Below are 26214 nucleotides of genomic sequence, written 5' to 3'. Positions count from 1 at the left end.
CGTCTCTTACACATTTTTTGTGAAAGTCTTACACATTTGACAGATTTGACATATATCAGTCAACGATTTGACAGCTATCAGTCAAGAGTACATGTGACCGGTGGGTGGCTAAATTATCTGACCGCCCGGGCGGTGCGGTCAGATAATTTAGCCAGGCGATCACATGATTTTACCGACCGATTAGATGACTAATAGCTGTTAAATCGGTCAAATATTTAAGACTTTTACAAAAAACAAGCAAACCTATCAACATTAAGGGTATTAAAGAATAGAGTATATGAAACTTATGTTTATAAAAAAAGGGGCATTTTTCATATATAACTTAAGTAATAGGGCATTTTAAATTTTCACTCAATATTAAATTTCATTGCTCAATATGGTTATCTCAAAAGTTGACTCTTACTTAAAACTAGAGTATATAATTTCATAAAATTTTATTTAGGATTTACTATATAATACTATTAGATATATAAATATAAAATAATGAGGTAATAAATTGTAGAATAGAAAATGTAATTATTTGATATTGTTACGGGGACAAAAATAGCTCCTAGATGAAAAATGTGAAGTCCCCAAGACGAGTAAAAACAAAAATAAAGGAAAAGGATGAAATAGAGAGGAAACTTGTGAAATAGTAAAGGAATGTAAGCAACATATGTCAATAGAATATCGAAGATTATAAGGCATGTTGTGATTGGATGTTCACCACAGTTTTGGTGGGTAGAAATGGGTGAAGGTGGTTGGACCGTTCATGCCCATAATTTCGACTAAACTCTCTCTCTCTCTCTCTCTCGCTCTCACACACACACACACAATTTTTGTGTTTTTGTGCATATATATAATGCATGTGTCTCTCTTTCCTAATATTACCCAACATCGTTAATTCAATTTTGATGTATAATTACGCAACGTAACTTAAAATGAAGAGATCTCATCAAAATTTGTTAACCATTTGCACTTGTTTTTCTTTATGAGTATCTAGTGTTCTAGGATAATACACAAGTCATTAATTTAAAATTTATAACTTTAACTTTACACCCTGAATATATATAGTAATATGTGTATATAGACACTATATATTTATATACCACTCTTTACTCATTCATATTTCATCTCATCTTTAAACTTTTTTTTAAAAGTAATTTATCTTTAATTTATACAATAGTTATATTTATGATGATGAACGTATGATGTACTAAGGTGCATTCTCTTTGACAGAAAATGGTCGAAAAGAAAGTATTTACTCTTGGCACAAGTTTTGCAGATGGGATTATCCGTCCCACAATTAAGTGTGTACCACCGTTTTCCACTCTTAATTTATAATAATTTTTAATTAATTAGAGTTTATAATCATTTTTTTATATTTATTTGAATTAGTAATGGATTATTTTAGTTAATTAATTCAAAGTGAGGATATATAACTTTTTTAATTTCATTTTTTAGTGATAAATATTGATTATAATTCATTATATAAATATTTTTTATTTTTATAACAAACTATTATAAAATAGAGAATTAAGAGTGAGACACAATGGTATACACTAAATTGTGGGATAGACGAATATTCCATCTACAAGTTTTGGAGGGTGGAATTTGTTTTTGAACATGATTTTTTTTTCCAAACTACCAATATTTTCCCCTCATTTTTATTAAGTTTATGATAATATTATATGCGGTATTGATGTGATAATATTTTTCTATATTTTAAATACTCTTTTTCCATAAAAATGTACTAAAATTTTCTCATATCTCATTTTCTAATAATAAATTTATAACGGATCGTTATTGTCGCAACTTAAATTTAAGAAAAGGTCATGAAATATTTACAGCAAAAAATAGTAAATATCTAACTCATTGACAATAATATGTGATGTATTCACACTAATCTCATATATATAATTAATCTAGATTTTGATGACTTTCCAATATTCATTTTATTATTTTAGAACTAAATATTGCATGAGAATATTATACTCTCCTCCATCCCAGAAGAAGAGTACTACGCTCGTTTTCGTTTTTATAGGTTCCACAAAAATATGAATAATTCATTTTATTATTTTAGCACTAAATATTGCATGAGAATATTATACTCTCCTCCATCCCAGAAGAAGAGTACTACGCTCATTTTCGTTTTTATAGGTTCCACAAAAATATGAATAATTCATTTTTGGAAATTACCCCATCACTAACTCCTTTATTTTTTTTTTCTTACTTTCAATACTTATTTACAATTTTATCAATATGGCCCACCATATTTCTCAAGCACACTCACAAATTGCTTTCTCCACTCACATCATACTCACCCAATATTTATTAAAATTCGTGTCGAACAAATTAAACATACTATTATAGAATGGAGAGAGTATATATCAATATTCTGTTTATTTAGTATCATTTAGTGATGGTGCACGACTAATTAAACTACGCGGCGAGTAAGAAAGGGCAACAAAAGTTACACAATATCCTATATGGTAATAACAAATTAAATATAGTAATTAATTCATATAGCTAGCTGCGAATAAAATATACACTATAATCCAGAAGCGTTAAGAAAATGTAATGATGGATGCGACTCACTATCTTTGTCAAAGTGTTAGCTGTAAATATCTAAATAAACAAAGACTTTATAGTAAGGGAGAAGAAGAGGCTTGCCGCTGAAGGATGAATTGGGAAAAACTATCAAGTTAATAAGAAGGGGCCATTAGTAGCCGGCTCTGGATGCTGCCCTCCGTACTCGATCAAATAACGACACGAACACGACACGTTCTGATATATGGAGGAAACTCAGCTTCCTCCGGGGTTCAGATTCCACCCCACGGATGAAGAGCTCATCACTTACTACCTTACCAATAAAGTGTCGGATTTCGAGTTCACCACTAGGGCTGTTGCCGATGTTGATCTTAACAAGTGCGAGCCTTGGGATCTCCCAGGTATATATACACACCTTTATTATTCTTGGAAAAAAAATAGTTTTACCGTTGTGTTAATCATCATGCCCCCTTTTTCTTTTCTTTTTTCTTTTTTTTTTTCACATTTTGCACTTTGCAGTTTTCCCTTGGCATCGAAACCCTTTTTATTTGTGTTTAAATCTTATGCCAGATTTCACGACTGATCAGTGAACTTAATTAATTATTTCGTCTTATCATTTTGTCTCTCTTGCTACTTTTAATTTTAAGGGAAAAATCATGAAATACGATCTATGCTTTTAATAAAGACATGACACACACGAAGGTTTAGGTTAAGTTAAAAGGTAGCTAAATGCAGTTGGAAGGAAGATTATATTGAACGTAGGTTTGAAAGGATAAAACACAAACATTGTTGTACTTCTCACAAAATTACAATATTACAGACAGAAATCCAGCTATTTTGCTGTATTACTGCTCAATCAATCTATGCTTTTCAGGTCTACTTATCATGTATTGTTCTCACCAAAGAACACCCAATTTTTTTTTTTTTATTATTTGTAACGAAAATGAAAGAAGAAATCAGAGAGATATAGGAGTAGTTTAGTGATAATAGACAATCGGTTTTATCTACACCAACAATTGTTTCTTGTCTAACACAGCAATTGTTAACACCATTGTCTAAGACCATGCTTCTTGCAGTGATGTAAATAGAATGTTTCATGAAAAGGTACAAAACTACTACAAAGATAAAAAGATTAAAAAACAATCACTTTTTAAGTGTTGTTTTATCTTCAATTGACAAATTCAAAAATATGTATATGATTAAACATTTTCTTGTTTGTCAATTGACCATTAAATATAAGAATTCATAATAAGAATAAATTTAGTTGTGAATATTTTCTCTTGAATAAGGCAAACCGCGAATGTGTATTTAAAGAGTAATTAAAGCTATTTTATTAAAGATAAAATAGTAAAAAGGGGTATATATTTTTGCAGCGAAAGCATCAATGGGAGAAAGAGAGTGGTACTTCTTCAGCCTGCGAGATCGGAAGTACCCGACGGGGCTGCGCACGAACCGGGCGACGGAGGCCGGGTACTGGAAGACGACGGGCAAAGACAAGGAGATCTTCCGCGGCAGCGCGTTGGTAGGCATGAAGAAAACCCTCGTCTTCTACCGCGGGCGAGCTCCCAAGGGCGAGAAAACCAACTGGGTCATGCACGAGTACCGCCTCCACAACAAGCTCTCCTTCAAACCCTCTAAAGAAGAATGGGTCGTCTGCCGAATCTTCCAGAAGACCGCCGCCGTCAAGAGGCCTCAGCAGACGCCCCCCTCCCCGCCCGACGACTCCCCCAGCTTCGGCATGCCCGTGCCTCCCTCGCCTCTGCAAAACTACAACACCAATGATGCCAACGTCATCAGCAGCTGGAACGCCGCCGACGCCGCGCTCTCGTCGTGGCCGCTGAGTCTGTCCATGAACTCGCTGCTCCTCACGGCGTTGCAGCTGCGCGGCCACCAGCCGGATAACTACGGTTTAATGCCGTTTGGGAATCATGAGTTCGGGGCGTCCAGTTTCAACATGGGTTCCACCTCTGGGGTTGTGGACTCGCTCCCGCAGCCGCTGCCGCCGGAGCAGCCGCCTTATAATGTGGACTCTAACATTTGGTGATCAACATTTGTCGACTAAATTGGTCATGATTTAGAGTTGGATGGCTGTATGCTGTGCTGCTGTAGAAATGTGAGCAAGATAATTTAAGATCCGACTTTGTGAGGTAATTAATTAGGTGGGTGATGGGCAAAGTCCATTGCCGAAATAAATCAAGAGAATAATGGTAGGGTATAGTTAGCATCTCATCGCAAATATCCTTTGTAAATTGTATGTTTTGTTGAAAATTAAGTAAGTGCAGTTTATTAGGTTCTCTCATTCATGCATTCATGTACTCTATCTAAAGAGATATTTTACTTTAATGTTGATTCATGCATTGGCTAGATTCCAGTTTAGATGAATCTGTAAATACCACTGTTCACGTTATTTGGATATAATGAAACTAGCTAATATATATTCATATCCAACTTATATATAAAAAGTGGGAAATTAATTTTGAGTGAATATATAAAACTATCCAATTTCATATAACAAAAATAAAAAATATCCACTAACTTAAAAATTAATGAAATCTATATGGAGTATTATATAAAAGAGCAGTTTAACGAGTATTTTTTCCGCCATAATTTAAAATTATAGTTATTTTTAAAATTTTAGTTATTAAAGTATATTTTCACTAACTTTTGCTATATATGCGGTGGAGAGGTTTTATTTCCAAATCAAACTTCTTTTCTTTTATCTTCTACTTTTTTTTCTTTCTTTTTTAAAATCATATAATATGAGTAATGATAAAATATTCAATATGCATATTAAATTAACGCAAATTATTGTGTGCGGTCAACCGCATACTATGCGGTTGACCCATATATGTACGTATAAGTTCCAGTTTTTGAGATAAAGTAGAGAAAGTAATGTAGTGGTGCAGTGGTAGGCGGTAGTGTCTCACCATTGTCCAATGGTCACGCGTTCGAAACTCCATACCCCCAATTTTCAATTTTTTTCCTTTTTCTTTCCTTTAATTTTTTTTACGTTTTTTATGCTTTTTTTGTTTTTTCTGGTTTTGTTTACTTTTTTTTTATGCTTTTTTTTTTCCTTTTCATGTTTTCTTTATTTTTAGGTTTTTTGCAAAAAAAAATTCCCTTTTATTTATTTATTTTAGGTTTTTTTTCTGGTTTTTCCATTTTTTTCCTTTTCCTGTTTTGTTCATTTTTTTGCATCTTTTTAGAGATAATAGGGTCAAATGGCCATATTCAACATACAACATCAAATTTTGTCCACCATTTGAAAAAAAATAAATTTTGGCCATTTTTTGTATGTCATGACTATTCTACCCTTCTTTCTCTCTCCTCTCTCTTTCTCATCTCGGCTGCCGCTCTCTTCTCTCTCTTTCTCATCTCCCTCTCTCTCTCTCCAGCGGCGCCGAGCTTGAAGAATTCGTCGGAGCTCTCGCGGCTTGGGCAGACTTCGTCGGAGTAGAGGATGAGGCGGCGGCGGTGGAGGAGATCCGATCCTTTGAAATCAGCGGCGTGGAGGAGGTCGGTCAGGTGGCGGAGGATGAAGCGGCGGCGAAGGCAGATCTGAACTGATAAGGCGTCGGTGGATCTGATCTGATGAGGCGGCGGCGGTGGATCTGATCTGATCGTTGCGTCGCCTCCTCCATCGGCAGATCTGATCTTCGCCTCCTTCGATTTCAGCCATCGAAAGATTTGATCTGATCTGATCTGATCTGATCTGTGCTGCACGTATGGCACTATTAGTGCCATAAGTGCCATAAGTGCACACTTCCCCCTAGGGTTTAGATTATCCATTTGGGGTTTAGATGTTTCATTTGGGATTTAGATGTTCCATTTAGGGTTTAGATTATCCATTTAGGGTTTAGATGTTCCATTTAGGGTTTAAATGATGTTGTTTCTGTATTTGTGCTGCATGTATGGCACTGATGGCACTATTAGTGTCATAAGTGCCCAAATGATCATTTTACTTGGTTTTATTTTGAATTTTCGTTGGCACTTATAGCACTAATAGTGCCATAAGTGCCTAACCCGACCCGGCACGCGACCCGCGTGCCTGATCCTACCCGGTCCGCCTCATTAAGGGTAAAAACGTCCAAATCAATAAAAATGGCCAAAATTTGTGTTTTTTCAATGTGTGGCCATAAATTGTGTTTTATGCTTCATTTTGGCTACTTCAAAATTTTACTCTTTTTTTATATATTTACTTTTTTTTCTTTTAGTATTTTTTTTTCTTTTTACTGTTTTCTTTTGCATTTTTTTTTATATTTTGGTTTTTTTATCCTTTATGGTATTTTCTTTGTTGTTTGTTTTTTATTTATTATTTTTCTTTTGCATTATTTTATATATTTTTGTGAAAAATGTAATACTTTAAAATATTACATTCTTCATAATTTTTCTGACGACAATAAATATTTGAACAAATAGCTAAAAGCATAAGTTCTTGAGTAAAAATAACAATTATCGTGAACACATGTTTCAAAATTATTACATTTGTTTATGACAATAGTTACTTTTATTTATTAGAACTTGTACTGTTAATTATTTGATTAAGTAATTATTATAGTACGAAAAAGTAATTATTGATATGAATAAAAGTAGTGCTTATTTTTCTCATTAGAACTTAGATTTTTAGTTATTTAGTCAAGTAAAAATTGTCCTAAGAAAAAGTAACCATTGACATGATAAAAAGGTAATGTTTTAATAATATTTTCTTCACAATAATATTTATTTTTGTTCATAAGAACTTTTACTTTTAGTTATTGTCTCAAGTAATTATTTTTGTAAGTAAAATTAATTATTGATGTGAAAAAAATTAATGGTATTTTCACTCGCTAGAACTTTTATTCTTAGCTATTTGGTCCAAGTAATTATTATCGTAATAAAAAGTAATTTTTTTTAATCAAATAAAAAGTAATTATTGTTACAATGAAATGTAATGTTTCTAAATTATTACATTTGTTCACAATAATTGTTACTTGACCAAATTGTTAAGAATAAAAGTATTAACGAGTGAAAATAACATTACTTTTCTTCACATCAATAACTACTTTTACTTACAAAAGTATTTATTTGAGCAAATAAATAAAAGTACAAATTCTCATAAATAAAAGTAACAATTATCGTGAACTAATGTAATAATTTAGAAACGTTACATTAAATCATATCAATATTTACTTTTCAATACGACAATGATTACTTGAATAAAAGTGGCAATTATTATAAACAAATGTACACAATTGTGGGAACAAATGTATACCTTATACTAATTAAAAGTAAATATTCCTATTAGAATTCATGATTTAGTGTTCAAGGTCTAATGTTCAGGTTTTAGGGTTTAGTTTTCAGGGGTTAGAATTTAGAAAATATAACACTTTATATTGAATGAAAGGTAAATATTATAATAAAATAAGTATATATTTGTGCTAACAAATGTATATTTTATACTTATTAAAAGTAAATATTTCTATTAGAGTTTAAGATTTAGTGTTTAGGGTTTAGTGTTCAGGGTTTAGGGTTTAGAAAATATAATATGTTATATTGAATGAAAGAAAATACTTATATTAACATAAGTCTACATTTGTGCTAACAAATGTATATTTTATACTTATTAAATAACGTAGAAATAAATAAAATACGGAAAAAATAATCAAATAATTATTCATGTAATCATTATTGTAAGAAAAAGTAATTATTGAAATAATGAAAAATAATGCTTGAAAAAAAATTACTTTTCTTTTTTTGTAAATAATTACTTTTTGTCATAATAATAATTACTTTAGAATAATGTAAAAATAAAAAAATACAAACAAAACAAAATAAAAAATCAGAAAAAAGTAATTATTATTATGCAAAAAACTTAAAACTGAAAAATAGCAAAAATGAAAAAGATAAAAAGCTGGAAAAAAAAGAACAAAAAAAAACAAAAAAATGGGGCAAGGGGGATTCGAACCCCTCCCCTTTAGGTGAAAAAGGGACGCACTTATCCACTGGACCACATCAAAGCTTTGATTTTGAAAACAAAATTCTATAATATATTGTGTAAATGCGGATCAGGGTGACCGCATACCGCACCAGAGACTAACTCTTAAATTAAAGATCATAAGAGTAACTTTAATTTATTATAGCTTTAATTTATTACTAGTAGGTAACCCGTCGAAAATCGACGGGAATAAATGAAAATATATAAATATTTGAAATTATTTATTATATTTTTTATTTGATGATTTTCTTCACTAAAATAAAGCATTAAATAAGTTTGTTTTAAAGTAAAAGACGTTAACTAAATATATTTTTAGTCAAACAATTCTCTGAACTCAGAAACTAATTTTAGACACTTCCACCAATCCAATCTAATTATGATGATTTTAGAATTTTTCGATGCTTAAAAATCAACTTCTGTGGGATTGTTTTGCACTACTTGGAAGTTTTTAATAACTGTTATTTGTCCCTCTTTAAGTAACTCATGAAACTTTTTCTTGTTCCCTATAGAGACGGATGCTTGAATTTTGTTGCCCTACATAATAAAAATATGTTATTAGATAGCATAAATTGAAAGTTAATAATTTTACAAAACTATTTATTAAATAAAATTGTGATAAGACTTACCCATTCATCAATCACGATCATTTCAAGTGCTTCCTTGCCCAATTTATCTTTTTGAACCCATAAGCGCAAAATTCTGACAACCACATATTTATTTCGTATTTTTTCCTTGATGGCATTCAAAGGAATAGCTTCATTATTCGTCGACATTTCCTATATTTAGAGTAAGTAAATAAATTATTATGCTATTATTCACATGATTGGCAAAAAAAATATTTTGCAAAGGATAAAGACAGACATTGAAATAGGTAACACAGATAGAGACATTGATCTCATGCAACACGACCCACAAACAGAAATTCAGCAAAGATGAAACCTCCCTATTAAAAAAAGCGCCTTTCTTGATTTCTTTACATAGCCAATTTAAAAAAGAAAAGGAAAAAAGAATGTAGTGTACAGTACACTTTCTGGAGAGAGAGTAGGATACCTCTGCACGAACCTGAAATAAATGCCACTTAATGCTGTAATTATACAATGTAAAATACTCCTATCTTTTAATACTGTATGTTCAAAAGGAGAAATACAAAACCCCAAAACCACATATTTGCATGTTTTTACTGAAGACAGCAGATGTAAGATGCACGTAGCAAAACTAATCCATTTCACATCCACAAATAAGGCAAGCATATACAATGAAAAATAACGTACGGGTTGTGCTGAAAACTCGACTTCACGATCAGAAACTTGCTGAGTCACCTCCTCGCGGCCTGAATTTTCAGAATCAATACAATCACAAATTAAAACACATTATAAACTAATCAAAAATAAAGTGTTTACTATAAATATTGAAACTCTTAGCAAATAGAAAGTCCGGAGGGAGAACTAAGAGAAAGAGCTAACCCGTACTAATATAGATTATTCGATTCAATGAATACCATTACGTAGACTAATAAATAGATAATCTATATTAGTAAGAACAATAGATTTAGAGATATGTTGGTAGAAAAATGCAAGTAAAGAATAGCGCTGATTCATAAAAATATTTATATAATACGCAGCTCCTTATTTATAAAACCAATTCGATTGAATGAATATCATTACGTAGACTAATAAATAGATAATCTATATTAGTAAGAACAATAGATTTTGCTGCCTCCAGAAATCAACAAAATATACTTGTTTCCATTAAAACCAGATTCACACAATTCTACGCACTTTATAAATACATCAACGAATTTCGACGGGCTAAATAAATACCTCTACGTAGAAAGAGAGCAGAAACTTCAACTTACCAACCGGTAGAACAGTGGAGAAAGAAAGCAGAACAGGAGAAAGAAAGCAGAACCGATCCTTTTTATAGATGAAATATAAGATTGTGAATTTGACAAAGAATTCTACCTTTGATAGGATTTATCTAAGAATTTGAGTCTATCTATAATTTGTTAATAATTGTGATGTTGAAATACATATTAATAATTAAAATTAAGAGAGAGAGATATTAAGAGAAAGAGATAAAGATTATAGTTTCGATTCAGTCTTTCCGTCGAGCACTTGGTGTGCTGCGTGCTTTTCTGGTTCATTGGACTGTAATACTCATTTTAGATATATATGATTGGGATATAATTAATGTATAAGAAATTAGATATAGAAATTTGTTGATGATAGGTTTGAAATTAGATATATAGAAATTTAAATATCTTGTTCTTTTTTTGCTATATTTTTAATTAAAATGTCATGTTTTGTCATATATTCTAACGAAAATAGTTTTTCCTGTTTTAGTTTCACATTTTTAGTTAGAATATGTTGTCATATTTACAATTGTATGTTTTTTTGTTATATTTTCATTTGCACATTTTCAGTTAGAATATGTTGTCATGTAAAAATTAGTTTTTCCTCATGTTTTTGGCAATATTTAAAAATTAATTTTTCCTCATGTTTTTGGCAATATTTTCAGTTTCGCATTTTTAGTTAGAATGTGTTGTTAAATACGCATTTACAATTGTACTCATATTTAGATTCCTTCTAACGAAGTAATATATAAATTTTCATGATTGGGATATAATTAATGTATAAGAAATTAGATATAGAAATTTGTTGATGATAGGTTTGAAATTAGATATATAGAAATTTATTGATTAAAAATTTAGAAAAAATAAGAATGAATGAGAATGGAGGAAAATTAGAATAGAGTGATTCTATTACGCCACGTAGGATAGAGCTTATATTACTTTTATATATATATAGATTTTCATGATTGGGATATAATTAATGTATAAGAAATTAGATATAGAAATTTGTTGATGATAGGTTTGAAATTAGATATATAGAAATTTATTGATTAAAAATTTAGAAAAAATAAGAATGAATGAGAATGGAGGAAAATTAGAATAGAGTGATTCTATTACGCCACGTAGGATAGAGCTTATATTACTTTTATATATATATAGATAGCTTTAATTTGATATATAATAAATATAAAAAATAGATTTAAGATAATAAAGATATTAGAATTTAAAGTTTTAAACTAAATTGTTTTCTCTCTCCTCTCTCTTATTTTACTTCTTTTTCTTTGATGATCTATTTTCATTTGATTTATTATATTTGTTTTCGCTATATCCTTCACTTATTTCCTTTTCATTTAGATATTATTTTATTTTAATATTTTCTTTTATTTTTCGGTTTTATCGTCTTTTTTTGTGCATAGCATGTTTAAGTATGATTTCATAGATATATTGTAATTTTTTTTGTTACGATTTCATATAAATTTTATACCTTTTAAAATTTCAAAATCATAGAAAATAAATTTAAAATGAATAAGTTATGATAATTTAAAATTTTAAAATAATTTTTTTATCCTCCCTCTCTACTCTCTTTAATGTTTTTTTTTCTAATCTTCTTTCCTTAATGACATGCGTACTTTTTGTCTTATATATATATATATATATATATATATATATATATATATATATATATTTTCGATATATGTATTTATTTTTATTTTTGTATTTTTAAAGAAAAAATAAATAGATATCACATTTTGTGTTTTACATATTTTTTATATTATAATGGTTTAGAATGTAACATAGGTGAATTAAAATATATTGGTTCATTATATAACTCTTGTTATGTATAAGAAGACAATTTTGCTACCGTTAATTTCTGTTGTTAATATTCATGAATTCATAACCAACTCGATAAATTCACAACTAGATCGCTAGTGTTGGTTGTGAATTCAAATTTTAAAGTTCGAATTCACCTCTAATTGTCTTGATTGTGAATTATATATATAATTTTAAAACAAGAATTCACAATTCGAATATAGATTGGTTGTGACTGTGAATTCGATCGAGTTGTAAAGCTAGAATTCCCAACTAGTTTTTTTGGTTGTGAATTAGAGTTTTAAAACTAGAATTTACAATTTACAGGTGCGCGTGTGTTGGCCAAACGGTAAGGGGTTAATGCTCAATACTAAAGGTCTTGGGTTCGAGTCCCCTGTAACGCGAGCTTTAAATTTATTTATTTAATACTATTAATTTATAAAAAAAAACCTAAAATTTACAACTCGAATATAGATTGGTTGTTAATTCGAGTTTAAAACTCGAATTCACAACTAGTTGTCTTGGTTGTAAATTCTATTTTTAGAACTAGAATACTTTGAGGCTCACGAGTTTAATCGAGCCAATATGAACTTTCTAAATTATCTTTCTTTTGAAACTAAATTATTTCATTTAAAATAGTAGATATATCAATTAGAGTTAATATATAAAACTATCCACTTTCATATAGTAAAATTAAAATTTGGCCTATGAAATAAAAACATTAAAAACTGGCCAGTTTTTGTGCAAAAAGTCAGAAATACCCCTCACTTTAAAATATTAAAAACTAGCCAGTCATAAATACTCTCTCTCTACCTACTGTGTTCTCTCTCTACGCTCTCTCCCTCCCTCCCTCCCTCCTTCTTTCTCTCCTCCGGCGAAGCGCCGCCGCCTGGTCTCGTCGTCACCGCCCTAGCAGCGCCGAAAACGCCGCCGCCGATCCAGAGTCCCTGAGGCGGTGCTCTTCGAGGCTTTTGTTCTGGATCTCAGCGACTTTCTTGCCGCCGTTCGCGCACCCATGGCTGCCGTTTGGATCGCCACACATGGTGGTGACTTGTGTGCAGAAAATGGAGGCGCTGTTGTAGGCTAGGAGGCAGAGAGAGAGGAGAAATCAAAGCGTAGAAAGATTTCTTGCTTCTCTGCTCAAACAAGAAACTGTCAATGATTTTCTTCATTCTCAGATCTGGAACAAGAATTAGAAACCGTTTCTGCTGCTATCATATCGAAAGAGAGAGCACGGGAGGCGGCACAGAAATCAAATTGAAAAGCGAGGTTGTTTTTGGTGGTGATGAGGAAGCACTGATTTTTCCAGAAAGGAAAATGTTGATGTATGCGCCACTTTAGCTTTGTATTTGTATACTGTATGTCATTTTTCATTCAAAATTAAATTGAAAAGGATCAGAATATGATGGTGTTGGTGGTGAAGGGGGGCGGCTCAATAAGTATGGGAGTTAAACTTAATTATTAGATTCATCTCTCGCAAGGTGTTTGGCTATGCGATTGATGGATAAATTAAGTGTGATATGCTGTCTTTTTTTCGTCAAGAAGATAGTGGAGTAATTAAGGTATAGTGGAGTAATTTTTTCGTCAAGGTGTTAAGGTATGGTGGAAGCTGGAACTGCAACAATTAAATATTCACAAAAAATTGGTTTGTGCAATACTTAAAAAAAAAATTGATAGAGAAAATTGTTGTAGATTTAATTAAATATTTGAAGTTGAGTACTATCAATCAGATTTATGAATTCATAACTAAATATATGAATTCACAATTTAATGTTCTTGAATTCACGACCACATTTATGAATTCACAACTTAATGTTTTTAAATTCACAACTAGATTTAAGAATTCACAACCAGGTCGATGAATTCACAACTTAATGTTCTTGAATTCACAACTTAATATTCTTGAATTTACAACCAAATCTATAAATTCACAATCAAAATAAATTACAGTTTTAATTGTGAATTCAAACTTTAAAAACTCAAATTCACAACCAAAATAAATTCTAATTGTGAATTAAATTCAGGTTGTGAATTCGAATGATTGTAAATTCACGACCAACATAAATCTGGTTGTGAATTAAATTTTGGTTGTGAATTCGTTTGTTGTGAATTCACAACCAAAAAATTATAGTTGTGAATTAAATTTTGGTTGTGAATTCGACTGGTTGTGAATTAAATTTTGGCTGTGAATTCGATTAGTTGTGAATTCACAAACAAAAAATTATGGTTGTGCATTCGACTGGTTGTGAATTGAGAATTCACAACCAGTGTGAATTCACAACCAAAAAATTTTGGTTGTGAATTCACACTGGTTGTGAATTGCGAGATTTTTTAAAGGGGTGATGTAAAGTGGACATTTTTTTAATTTTTAATGTGGAAGGGTATTTTGGTAACAGTGGCCATTTTTTAATATTTTTATCTTAGTGGACAATTTTTAATTTTACAATATGAAAGTGGTCATTTTAAAAATCCACTCTATCAATTATTTTCTTATACCAAACAGAGTTAATTAAATATTTTATACAATTATTATTAATTTTAGTGGACAAATATAAGTTGTATCTACTAATAAGTTATATTTTTCAAGCTAAATCGCTTAACGAACTTAACGAGCCGAATACTGCCAAGCTGAAGTTTGGTTTGTTTATTTATCGAACTTCTCTAAATAAACTTGAACGAGGTTTTTTCAAGCCAAGCTACAAATAGTTCGCGAACGGCTTGATTTGTTTACAACTCTAGACTCGATGTGTCAAAATAGATTAAAAAGGTAGATATAGTCCCACTGAATGTGTCAAATTTTGTTAATAGTAATAATAATAATAAAAGAATCTTTGGTAGAAAGATTGACTGTGGTCTGGATGCAACACAAATGAGACATATATTATGGTCTCTTTGATTTTTAGATAAAAGATAGGGTATCTGTCATTATTTGATTGGTTGTGTATATTTAATTTAGATATTAAGATAAAATCTTAATATCTTTTATATACTTAAAAAATATACTCCCTCCGTCCACCAAAGATATGCCACTTTACTTTCGGCACGTATTTTAATAAAATGTGAGTGAAGTTAGTAGTGGAGTAAGGATCCCACTTTAAATGTGAGTGGAATGGTGTGGACCCTACTACTAAAAATGGATGTGGCATATTTTTTGTAAACAGACGAAAAAGAAAATTATGGCATATCTTTGGTGGACGGAGGGAGTACTATTTATATATTTTCATAATCTTAATTTCTAGATAAACAGAGACAACATTTGATATATTTCTAAACACTAAAATTCTATATTCTTCTTTAAAATTTTTCCCCTAAATTCTCAAAATTTCTCAAACTCCTAAGTGCATGTTTGGTATTCATGTTTGAAAATGGTATGATTAGTAAAATCCAGATAAATACTCCCTTCGTCCTAATAATAAGGTCCCAAAAAAATAGGACACACAAATTAAGAAAATATAAGATAAAGTAAGAGAGAGATAAAATAAATGAGAAGAGAGATAGAGAGAAAATGGTGAAAAAGTAAAAGAGAGATAAAGTAAATTATTTTCTTTTTTGGGTTGAGTAGGGGTAGTAATCGGTCCGGTTCGATTATAACCGAATTGGTTTTCCGATTAACCTGAACCAGTTAACCATGATATAGGTACCTGAAAATCAAACCAATTTTGATTCGGTTAACCAATTAATCGGTCCGGTTAATTGGACCTGTTAATCGATTAACCAAATTAATCGGTTAAAACATGGCAAATCAGACCTCGAAGGGAATGGTGGCGACGTGAAGGCGGCCTCGAGGGCAGCGCGGATTTCAAAGGGGGCACTGATTAAATTAAGAGAGGGATAAGAGAGTCCAAGGAGAAGGGGTCGGCGCTGGAAGCCAGTAAGCTACAACCTCGTCGAATTTTGTGAGCCGCGGTGGCGCGGCGGAATTTCTCGACTAAGACTCTTTTAAGAATATCCATCGCTTGGAGCTCCTCCCCGCCGATGAAGACTTGGACGCACATGGTGTGGTTCTGTTGTCGGCTCATTTTTCTTCCTCCGTGTTGTCAGCGGCGACGCGAATTTCTCCAGATTTGTCGTCCTCGGCGTTGGATCTGGCGAACTCGAACGGCGTCGGGACTGCAAGGGGGCACTGACGAAGGGAGTGGAACAACAGTTGTTCGAGGAAAAGGGGGCGAAAGAGACGAAGTGAGGATTGAAGAAGGGCTGAGTCGATTATTATGGAAGAGAGAGAGTTCAGAAATGGGCTGACTGCTGAGTGGGCTTATTATTTTAATTAGAGTGGGTTGTTTTCTTTTTTTCATATGGGCTGAATTCATAATTACATATTTCATATTTGGGATGAGAATTAGGATGAGAGTTATTATTATTAAAATGTGATTATATATAAAAGAAAAAGAAAAAAAAGACCTAAAGAAAACTCCTGAAAGCACAAGAAAGCAGACTAAGGGTCGGGCCCCATTAAAACCTCTTTAAGGAAGATCCAATGGGAAAAACCTTAAAGAGGAAAAGAGTGCCCGTCTAAGAACCAAATTAATGGAACGCCAAAAACTAGTCGGAGTTTTGGAGAAGGAAAATTTCGGCTCCACAAGCCCAACAATCATCGGACAAAAACAGCGACATTGTTCTTTGAGGACTCGTTTAGAATCGTCCGTGAGACCCCGGACATTCCAAATGAAAGCATTCATGAGAAAATTATTTAGATGTGGTCTAGGTCTCCCCGGATTCCACTTCCTCCGCCCAGCTGCGAGTCGCAACATTAGACATGGCTCGTGCATTAGCAGACGGCTATTGAGTAACCACAAAATCACGTGGAGATTGCCCAGATTGATTTGCCTGAGTCATGCGGGAATTAATAACAGCCTCTGCTGAGGCACTTGGAGAAACACGAGTAAAGGAAGCCGATTGGCGCAGCCTGCCCTTAATACTCTCTTCTCCCTTAGTAACTTTCCGTGGAATTTGCTCTCTCTTAGGCGCTCGACCACGCTTTTTCGGTTGCTGCTGCATTAACTTCGGCTGGGCCATGGCAACCGCTCTATTAGATTTGATATTAGCCTCAATGCGGTCCGTCATAGCAGCTTTAACCTGCTGCCCAACGTCCACCTGACCTTGCTGGTCATCAACCAATCCAGCTTTACCAAAATCTTATCAGCCAAGGAAGGCGCCAACTGCTCCAAATCAGCGCCCCTGTCCATACCAGAATTATGCCCATTATCTCCACCAGCTCTTAGGTGATGAAACATGCCCGTGATCAAGTTGATCACACATAATGTTTTCACAATCTTCAGAGTCCGACTCTTCAATAAAATTGTCATCTAAATCAGCTGCAATGTTGTTCTTCTTCTACTGCCAATTATTCTTTTTAACCGTGGTAAATTCCGCAGCCTTTTGATCCTTAAGTTTTTGCTTTTCAGCCATAGTAGTGGCCTGCTTCTCAGCCATCGTCGCGGCCTTCTCAAGAGCCGAATGTTTCTTGTCCACTTTGCTACACTTCTCACTTAAGTGCCCAGTGATTTGGCATTTAGTACAATACAAAGGGAGCTTCTCATAGCTAAAATCCACGAAAAATGAGTTGTCATCACAGTCGACATTAGCTGATTCAGGCAACGGCAAAGAGAGGTCTACCTTAACCAAAATTCTAGCATAATGTCCCATAAAGCCATGAGCCGAGGCATTATCCGCCTTTATCGGCGTGCCAATAGCACGTCCAATTCCAGCCAAAGCTTCGGGAACCCAATATTCAACCGGCAGGCAATAAATTCGAACACATACCTGGCATAGAGACGATATTTATTTGTAAGGGTCGAAATTACGAACCCAATCTCGGACCTGAAAGGACCCCGCTGATAAATCCCAAACAGCCTTCAGCTTCGTCACGCTTCTGTCCTCTGGATAGGTAAATCTGATCGTATAAAAAACTTTACCCATAGGTATCACGTCCCAGTTGCTAGTCGGATTCCATAGTCTTTTAAGTTCGCCCTCTAACTCCACCAAAGTCCAAGGTTTTTCCCCTTCCTGAGCAAGAGTCTGTCTAGGATGAGAGTTATATATAATAAATATATGTATTAATCATTATTTAATCAGTTAATTAATCGGTTATTCGGTTTAAACGGCCGGTTACCGGTTAAACCGAATAATCGGTATATTTAAAATTTAATAATCGATAACTGAATCGAACCAATAAATTTTGGTTATCGGTTAATCGATTAACCAAAATTTCAGTTCGGTTACGGTTATAACCGAATAACAGGAACCGAATTACCACCCCTAGGGTTGAGACATTATAAATGGGAGGCTCAAAAAGAAAATTTGGGACGGAGAGAGTATAGGGAATGTGAGATTAGTTCCCTATTTAGGTGTTTGGTATGTAAGATAATATTCTAAGACAATTAATCATCTTTGGTAGAAATGATAGAACTATAAAGTAAATTAACAAATTATAATTTTAACCTCATATAAATTTAAATAAATAATAAAATAGAAAAAAAAGAAATTAACTTGTGTCATTTCTGTCCAATTCTCGGGCAGGACCATCGCCTCCCCGACCCAAGTCTCGTTGATCTTCCCCCCACAAAAATTATGTTCCTGAACTGAAGACCATGCCCCCGCCGAAAAATCTGTTCTGAAATTGAAGCCTTCCCCCCCCCCTCCCCAAACTCACAAGAGGCTTGGTGGAGTGCCCCCAACCGTGGAGGGCCCCTTCTAACTTATTGCTGATACTAAGGGTGCCTCCAACGGTGTTGTTTTTCCAATTTCTCACTTTATTGGGAACCACCATTGAAACTTTTAAGAACTGGTTTCACACATAAATCGAAGAAATCGGCTCCCAAGCTGCACCTAGCTTCACCTAAAGTAGTGGGCCCCTCCTGCAACTTTTTCGGCTGACTTTGGTTGTTTAATATTTTAATTTGTGGCTTTTTCCTAATTAAAATTTAAATTTATAAGGGGAGTGTGTATTATGGTGGGACCCCAGAAAATAAGAAACTGGTTTATTGTTGGAGGAGATATTAGAGTAAAAAGTATGTCAGTTTCCAAATCTGATGTGGCACTTTAAAACCTAGAAACTAGGTTCATTGTTGGAGCCACCCTAAATAGCATTCAAATATTTGTATTCATTTTTTATGATATTATGCATGGATCAGGTAAGAAAACCACCACCACATATCCCCCCGGATGCGTAGGAAGCTTGGAGGAGTGCTCCTACCCTATCGCACCTCCCCACCCTAAAAACTACCACCACAGATGCTCGCTCCCAAAATCATGTTCTGGAATGGCAACCACCCACCCCTTCCCCAAATTCTTGCCGCACAGCTTCGCCCCAAAAATTCTTGCACCGCTGCCCCTCGAAAATTCTTGCCATCGCCCCTTCCCAAAATTCCTGCACCTCCTCCCTTTCCACCCCTATAAATAAGAAAAATAAATTCAATCTTGAAGGACAACAATCCCCCAACAAATTTCTGCAGACCAATCACGGCCTCCGCCCCCACCCCATGCCGGCGTCCACTGGAATTATCCTAACACATGGTCGCGCCCACAGAAAATACGTAGAGGATATTCTTGGAGAATTAGGGATTTCATAGTTGTACTGTACAGTTTATATAAGATATCGCATGGTGTTCGACGTATTAATTTTCACAGAAGAATAGTGAAGATAGAGCAGGTTTGGACTTAATCTCAGCCCTCCCGACTAATAATCCGGGTTACCAAACGACCAGATAAAGCAAGATTATTTATCTGGTGTACCAAACACTACCAAAGATTATTATCCTAATCTTAAAAATATATATATATTTTTTTAGAATCTCATCTTAAAAATATTGATAGCGAAGTTTTTCATTTATTGCTCAATTTTACTTTTTGGCATTTTAGCATTTCATTATAATTGTAATTCTTTATTTTATTTTTATCATATGTAATTTTTAGAGTGGACTTTGAAAATGACCATTTTAGAATAATTATTATTAAATTAAGATTTATTATAAAAGAAGAACACAAGAAAGAACATCCCTTGAAAGCACAAAGACGCAGACTAAGGGCACAAAACCCGAAAGAAAACAAAAGACTAAAGACGACAAAACATCAATCAGTACCTATTCTCAGGATAATCGTCCATTTCATCGGACCAACGCCCATGGACAACATTATTCATAGCACGCATATTAGGACTATTGCTTAAATCAACCAAAAAGTCTCACGACTTGTAACTCATTTCTCCCGCATTTCTGAGGCGACTTTTTATACTACCTTCCGTAGCTGCCTGCACCGGCTCCCTGCCCATGCCCTTTCCCGAACCCTTTGGACGGCCCCGTCCTCTTTTCGACTCTGAGAGCATCTGCATCCCCTGATGAACCTGCTCCTCTAGTCGACTACGCCGACTAGCCATATCCTCCGACTGCTGAATCGTCGAAGACTGACTTCCAAGCAAATTATTCTTGTCTCCACGCTGTGTCACCGGTCTACTTCCATCCGGAGCTTCCATGTCTAACGTTTCCTCCACCTCCGAGTCTTCCTCGTCAACAGCTTTGTCACCCGTAGATATACCCTCAATCCGATCTTCTTGCTGAACAGGGGCATGAATTGCTTCCAACAAATCCGGTCCAGAACGGACCTCTCTTGTAAGCCCACTAGATTCATGCGCTGCCTCCACACTGGTCTCTCCCGCGATCAACTCGGTAGAAGCCATATCCACAACGCCAACGACACCAGTCCCACTCTTCTTTGAGAGTAGCGCAAACCGATTTTTATCCTGAGTTCGTGGGGAAAGTTGATGCTTCTCCTGTTGAGTATGTCCCGAAGCCGGAACCACCTGCCATTGAGGACCCTCCGGCACCGATCTTTTGAGCTCTGCTGAGACCTTATTGCCTGCTTCCCCAACCTGTTTCTTGCGACATCCATCCGACGAGTGCCCCGTAACCTTACAACGACAGAAATACAAAGGCAAGTTTTCATAAACAAATTCAACATGGAATGAAACATCCTCTCCATCAATGAGGAGATTTTCAGGAAGAAAATGGGACATATCTAATTCGACCAATATGCGTGCATATTGTCCAAAAACACGGTCAGCCGAGGCTCCATCAATTTTCAAGGGATGGCCTAAAAATCTTCCGATACCAGCAAGTATCTCCGGCTTCCAATATTCATCGGCAAACAGTGGATTCGAACCCAGACATTAGCCAACGATGAATTTTCCTTAAACGGATCAAAGTGTTTCGTCCATTCCCGAATTCACAGAAAACCGTTTGTCAGATCCCAAAAAGGCTTTCCCTTAGCTATGGCTTTATCTTCCGCATTCATAAAACGTAACGTAAAGTACCCCTTTCCCAACGAAATTAATTGCCAATCCGCAGAGGTTTGCCACAAACGCTGAAGTTCCCCTTTTAGTTCCATAGCAGTTCGCGGTTGATCCCCTTTCTGCAATAGTAATCGTCCGGTGAGAGCATGTTTGAAGTCTTGCACACCCTGAAGATACATCTCTCGAGGGACTTTCAAAGAAAACTGTTCCCCATCATTCGTGGGACGCAAGGCATGGTAACGGTGAGCATGGAGGTCCTGGCATTTCGTCGGCCTATTCAGAGCAATATTAGCATAAGTCTTTGCCCCATGTGCCAGCGAGCGAGCCTCGGCGGACTGGTTTGCCGATGACAGCCCAGCAACTGAATTAGAAGAAGCCCCCAGACAAGGGTTATCGATCGTCTGGCCGAGAGTTCCGCTTCGTGGACGACCCTCGTCGGACTTACTTGAAATCTGCCCAGCGACAGCATTGGAAGGGACGAGCGGCTGCCCTAGAGTTCCTCGTCGTGAGATAGCATCGAAGTTGGATGACACAACAGGAGATTGAGCGCTTCCTTATCTCCGGTCGGCGGCGAACGGACGGCTGAATCCATGGCAACCAAGGCTGGCGGCGCTAGGGTTCAGGTGTGGACATCTCTGCGCTCTCGAATGGAAGAGAAGAAGGCGGCGGAGAAACGTGGCCCACTCATATAGACTATTTTAGAATAGTAAAAATAAAAATTATCCATTAAGATAAAAAACAAAACTTAAAAATTGGACACACTTACCATTTTACCCTTTCAAATAAATTTTTTAAGAATTATCCACTAACTCTTTAATCTCGAATTCACAACCAAAACTATTTTTAGTTGTGAATTATAGATTTAAAACTTGAATTCACAACTAGCACTAATTTTAGTTAAGAATTCAAGCTTTAAAACTCGAATTCACAACTAATATTAGTGCTAGTTGTGAATTCGAGTTTTGAAGCTTGAATTCACAACTAGAAATGGTGTCAGTCATGAATTCAATATCTAAAACTCGAATTCACGACTAACACTATTTCTAATTGTAAATTCAAGCTTTAAAACTCGAATTAACCACTAATACTTATATTTGTTTATTCAAACTTTAAACTTGAATTCACAACCAACACGAGCTATTCAGTTGTGAATTCGAGTCTTAAAGCTTGATTTCACAACTAAAAATAGTGTTGATTGTGAATTCAAGCTTTAAAATTCGAATTCACAATCAACATTAGCGATTCAGATGTTAATTCATCGATTTGGTTGTGAATTCAAGAATATTAATAACATAAACTCACATCAATTTCTACCCCATTATACAAAATCATCCAGCAGTCTTAAATTGGGAAAAAAGATAGTAGACTTTTTAAAATGATGTTGAGGATTTGAAGACTGTTTGGCTTCCAACAGCAACACCAACAAAATCTCACTCCACAACACAATTCTCGCTCAAATCAGTGATGGATTTAGGGAATCGAAGTCAAACTGAGCTCATCGTGCTCGATTTGAGAGCAAAGTCGCTGAAGTGCTGCTTGATTCGCATCCGCAAGTCGTCGGAGAGAGGCGTCGTCATCAACAATGAATTCAAAATTTTTACTATCTCTCTGTACGTCGCGGGAAAGTGGCTAAATTTTAAATTTTACTATCTTACTGGATATTTTTTATTTTTACTATAGCAAACTGAATATTTTCATACATTAACTCTAAATTTTATGCTTAAAAAATCTATACTCCCTTGATCCCATTCTTCTTGTCCCGTTTTTCTTTTTTAATCGTCCTATTTTTCTTGTCTCGTTTTAATAAAAGGTAATAAGTAATCCTTCAAAAGGTATGAGTCATGTTTTTAACCAATTTACATATTATTCTTAATTTTTGTGTCGAAAGAAATTAGACAAAAAAAATTAGACGGATGGAGTAATAATTATATAAAATGTTGTTGTTAGGTAGTTAGAGATTATGAATAAATCTCTAAAAATGAGTATGCTTGGGTTGAAATGGATAGTGATGACGTAGAAGAAAGAAAAAAATAGTAATTAATTATGTTGGATAATTGGAGTTAAGGATGTCCATCCAGCCCGAAATGCGTAAGCTGACCCGATTAGACCGACAACTCGAGAGGTTTAAGGCTGAAAATTTTTAACTCGATAATATTACAACTCGAATAGCCCAGAACCGAATAGCCCGACGCCCGATAGGGTTTCCCCAAAAATAACCCGAATCCCAATGGGGCTGATCCAAAAACAATGTGTTCGACTAAATATATAAAAAATTTCTCATTACTTGATTTTTCAATTTCATTATTTAGCTTCTGAAAATTAGTATAATAAGATTTTTTTTTCAAAAGTTTGTGAAATGTATTTTAATTCAATATTAGAAAGTTATACTCAGTATTTTACTTATATATGGTTTTATTCAGTACTTAACATAAAACGTTTAAATATAAAATTAGAAAATGATAATCATTTAACGAAAATATGTATATCTTTGTACTTTTAAGAATTGCATATTAGTTACTCCATCTGTCCCAACTTTTAGTATCCATTTGAGAGTGACATGAGTTTTAATAAAGTGGTTGTGAGCGGAATAAAGATTAGTTCCACTTTTTATGTGAGTATTAAAATAAGGGTTAAGGTACAAATGCCCCCCTAAACAAGACACACCTAGAGCGTATCCCTCCCCATTCTCGATGTTGGCCCAAAAAAACTCCTAAAGTAAAAAACAATGGTACACTTAAACCCATGAAGAAAACGGTTGTCTGACGCTGTTTAGTTTTTTTTTTTTTTTTTAATTCTGGAAGGGGCCCTCCTCTCACAACCATGGCCACCGACGCCGATCTCGTTGGAACATCGGAAATCTACCAACAACCGAAGCAGGAGAAGCTCGTGTGCAACCTCCGCGGCGTCAAAGGCACCGGTAAATCCGACAGGGAAGGCTTTTATGACGCCGCGTTGTGCCTACACCAACACCACCCCAAAACCCTCGCCGGCAACGTCGCCGCTTTCGCTGGCTTCGGCTATTTCATGGATCTCCTCGAGATCCTCTTCCGGATTCTAGAAGGCTCCTCTTTCAGATCAATTGAGAGGTAGCAGGCGGCAAATCTTCATTTTCGTGTGAGTCGACCGCCGATTGAAACAATTGTCATCTTCGTTGATTGACGAGAAAATCTCGCAAGAGTCGATAGCGCCATTAATGGCAGAGTATGGGTTGTTGAGTTTTAACATAGATTTTTCAAGTGTACTTTAGTATAGAGGGGAATGAAAAGATGATGGAGACTGTAGCAATTTTTGGGGATTTCAGATTGACGATTTTGATGGATATTGGGGGTTGTTTGAGGAAGATGGGGCGGTGGCTTGTGCTCTGTGGCAGACATCGAAGCAGCAGAGAGAAGAGAGGTTGGGAAAATGATTAAGAATAGAGAAGCTACATGGAGATGACCATGGGTGGGGTGGAGGCGATAGCAGGCGGTGGGTATTTCGACATTTTCGCCGGAAAGTTTAGGGAGAATAGATGATCAACAAAGAAGAGAGGCTGAGAAATGGCGACAACTTAGGCCAAGGCGACGACCGACGGCGAATGGTGGGTCCCCCTTCCAGAATAAAAAAAAAAAAAAGAATTAACTAAACAGCGTCAGACAACTTTTTTCTTCATGGGTTTAAGTGTACCATTGTTTTTGACTTTGGAGGCTTTTTTGGGCCAAGATCGAGAATGGGGAGGGATACGCTCTAGGAGTGTCTTGTTTAGGGGGACATTTATACCTTAACCCTTAAAATAATTAAAGTGGAGTAAGGTCTCACCTACTTTTACTAAAAATAGAAATAGCTATGGGACAGACTAAAATGAAAATATGGATACTAAAAGTTGAGACAGCAAGATTATTATGTAAGTCGATGTTGAAATATCACTTATTTATGCTTAAATTTTTTTGTTACAAATATAATATTATCAAAAGAAATATTCCCTCCGTCCCTAAAAATTGTGACTCAATAGAGGTGGCACACTATTTAAGAAAAAATATGGTAGTTGTGTTTAAGTGGAGATTAGTACCTACACCTTTTTGTAAAGTGAGAGGGAAAGTTTGTGAGGTCATTTCCAAATAAAGAAAAATCACAATTTTCAGAGATATCCCGATATGATAATAATGTCACAATTTTCAAGGACGGAGAGAGTATATAAGTTAGTTTTCGATTCTAGTTAATTTGATGGGCTAGCCGGAATCCTGAATGTCTAGAATTAGGGTTAAAAGTTTCTAACTTAAAAAATTTTCAATTTTATTAACCCATGTCCAAATAACTCGATAATGGGCTGACTTCAAACTTAATAGATTAGTCCAGTTGATATATATATATATATATATATATATATATATATAGTCAGATTGATATACTTAATTGGAGTGGTTGCTGATAGTGGTAGCCTTGAGCGAATTTCAAGTAGGGCGAGCAAAATCAAACCGGATCCAAATAATCAAGTTTTTAATTATTTTGGTTCCAGATTGGTTCTAATTTTAAAAAATTGAAATTTTTTGGTCAGATCGATTTTGTATTTAAAAAATTCGGATGAAACCGAACTGGCCGAAGTTTTTTAGTTTAATAATTTATTTAATATATATATCAATAGGGAAGGGCTAAAATAAGAGCATTACTTAAGATATAAAATAAGAATCATTTTCAGCCCTTAGATCATCAAGATCTACGGTTGATTCGTAATCATGTTGGATGGATTTATGGTCCTGAGTTCGAATCCCAAAGGTAGCAAAAATT

General features: G+C 34.6%; 1 protein-coding gene and 1 long non-coding RNA gene across 2 annotated transcripts; one reads left to right on the top strand and one right to left on the bottom strand.

The window, feature by feature from the left end:
• Positions 1 to 2578: 2578 nt before the first annotated feature.
• On the top strand, positions 2579 to 4828 carry LOC130990369 (NAC domain-containing protein 79-like). Its single transcript, XM_057914591.1, has 2 exons — positions 2579 to 2930; positions 3903 to 4828. Exons 1-2 carry the CDS (start codon positions 2774 to 2776, stop codon positions 4571 to 4573), a joined length of 828 nt encoding a protein of 275 aa, XP_057770574.1. The 5' UTR covers positions 2579 to 2773; the 3' UTR covers positions 4574 to 4828.
• A 4141-nt stretch (positions 4829 to 8969) lies between these two features.
• On the bottom strand, positions 8970 to 9880 carry LOC130990368 (uncharacterized). Its single transcript, XR_009090948.1, has 3 exons — positions 9775 to 9880; positions 9130 to 9279; positions 8970 to 9037 (listed from the first exon to the last, which is right to left on the bottom strand). It is a non-coding gene; the product is annotated as an uncharacterized LOC130990368 (long non-coding RNA).
• Positions 9881 to 26214: the final 16334 nt, after the last annotated feature.

Source organism: Salvia miltiorrhiza, chromosome 6, assembly GCF_028751815.1.
Source record: "Salvia miltiorrhiza cultivar Shanhuang (shh) chromosome 6, IMPLAD_Smil_shh, whole genome shotgun sequence".
In the NCBI taxonomy this organism is placed as follows: domain Eukaryota; kingdom Viridiplantae; phylum Streptophyta; class Magnoliopsida; order Lamiales; family Lamiaceae; genus Salvia; species Salvia miltiorrhiza.
This window is presented reverse-complemented; position numbering and strand designations above follow the sequence as displayed.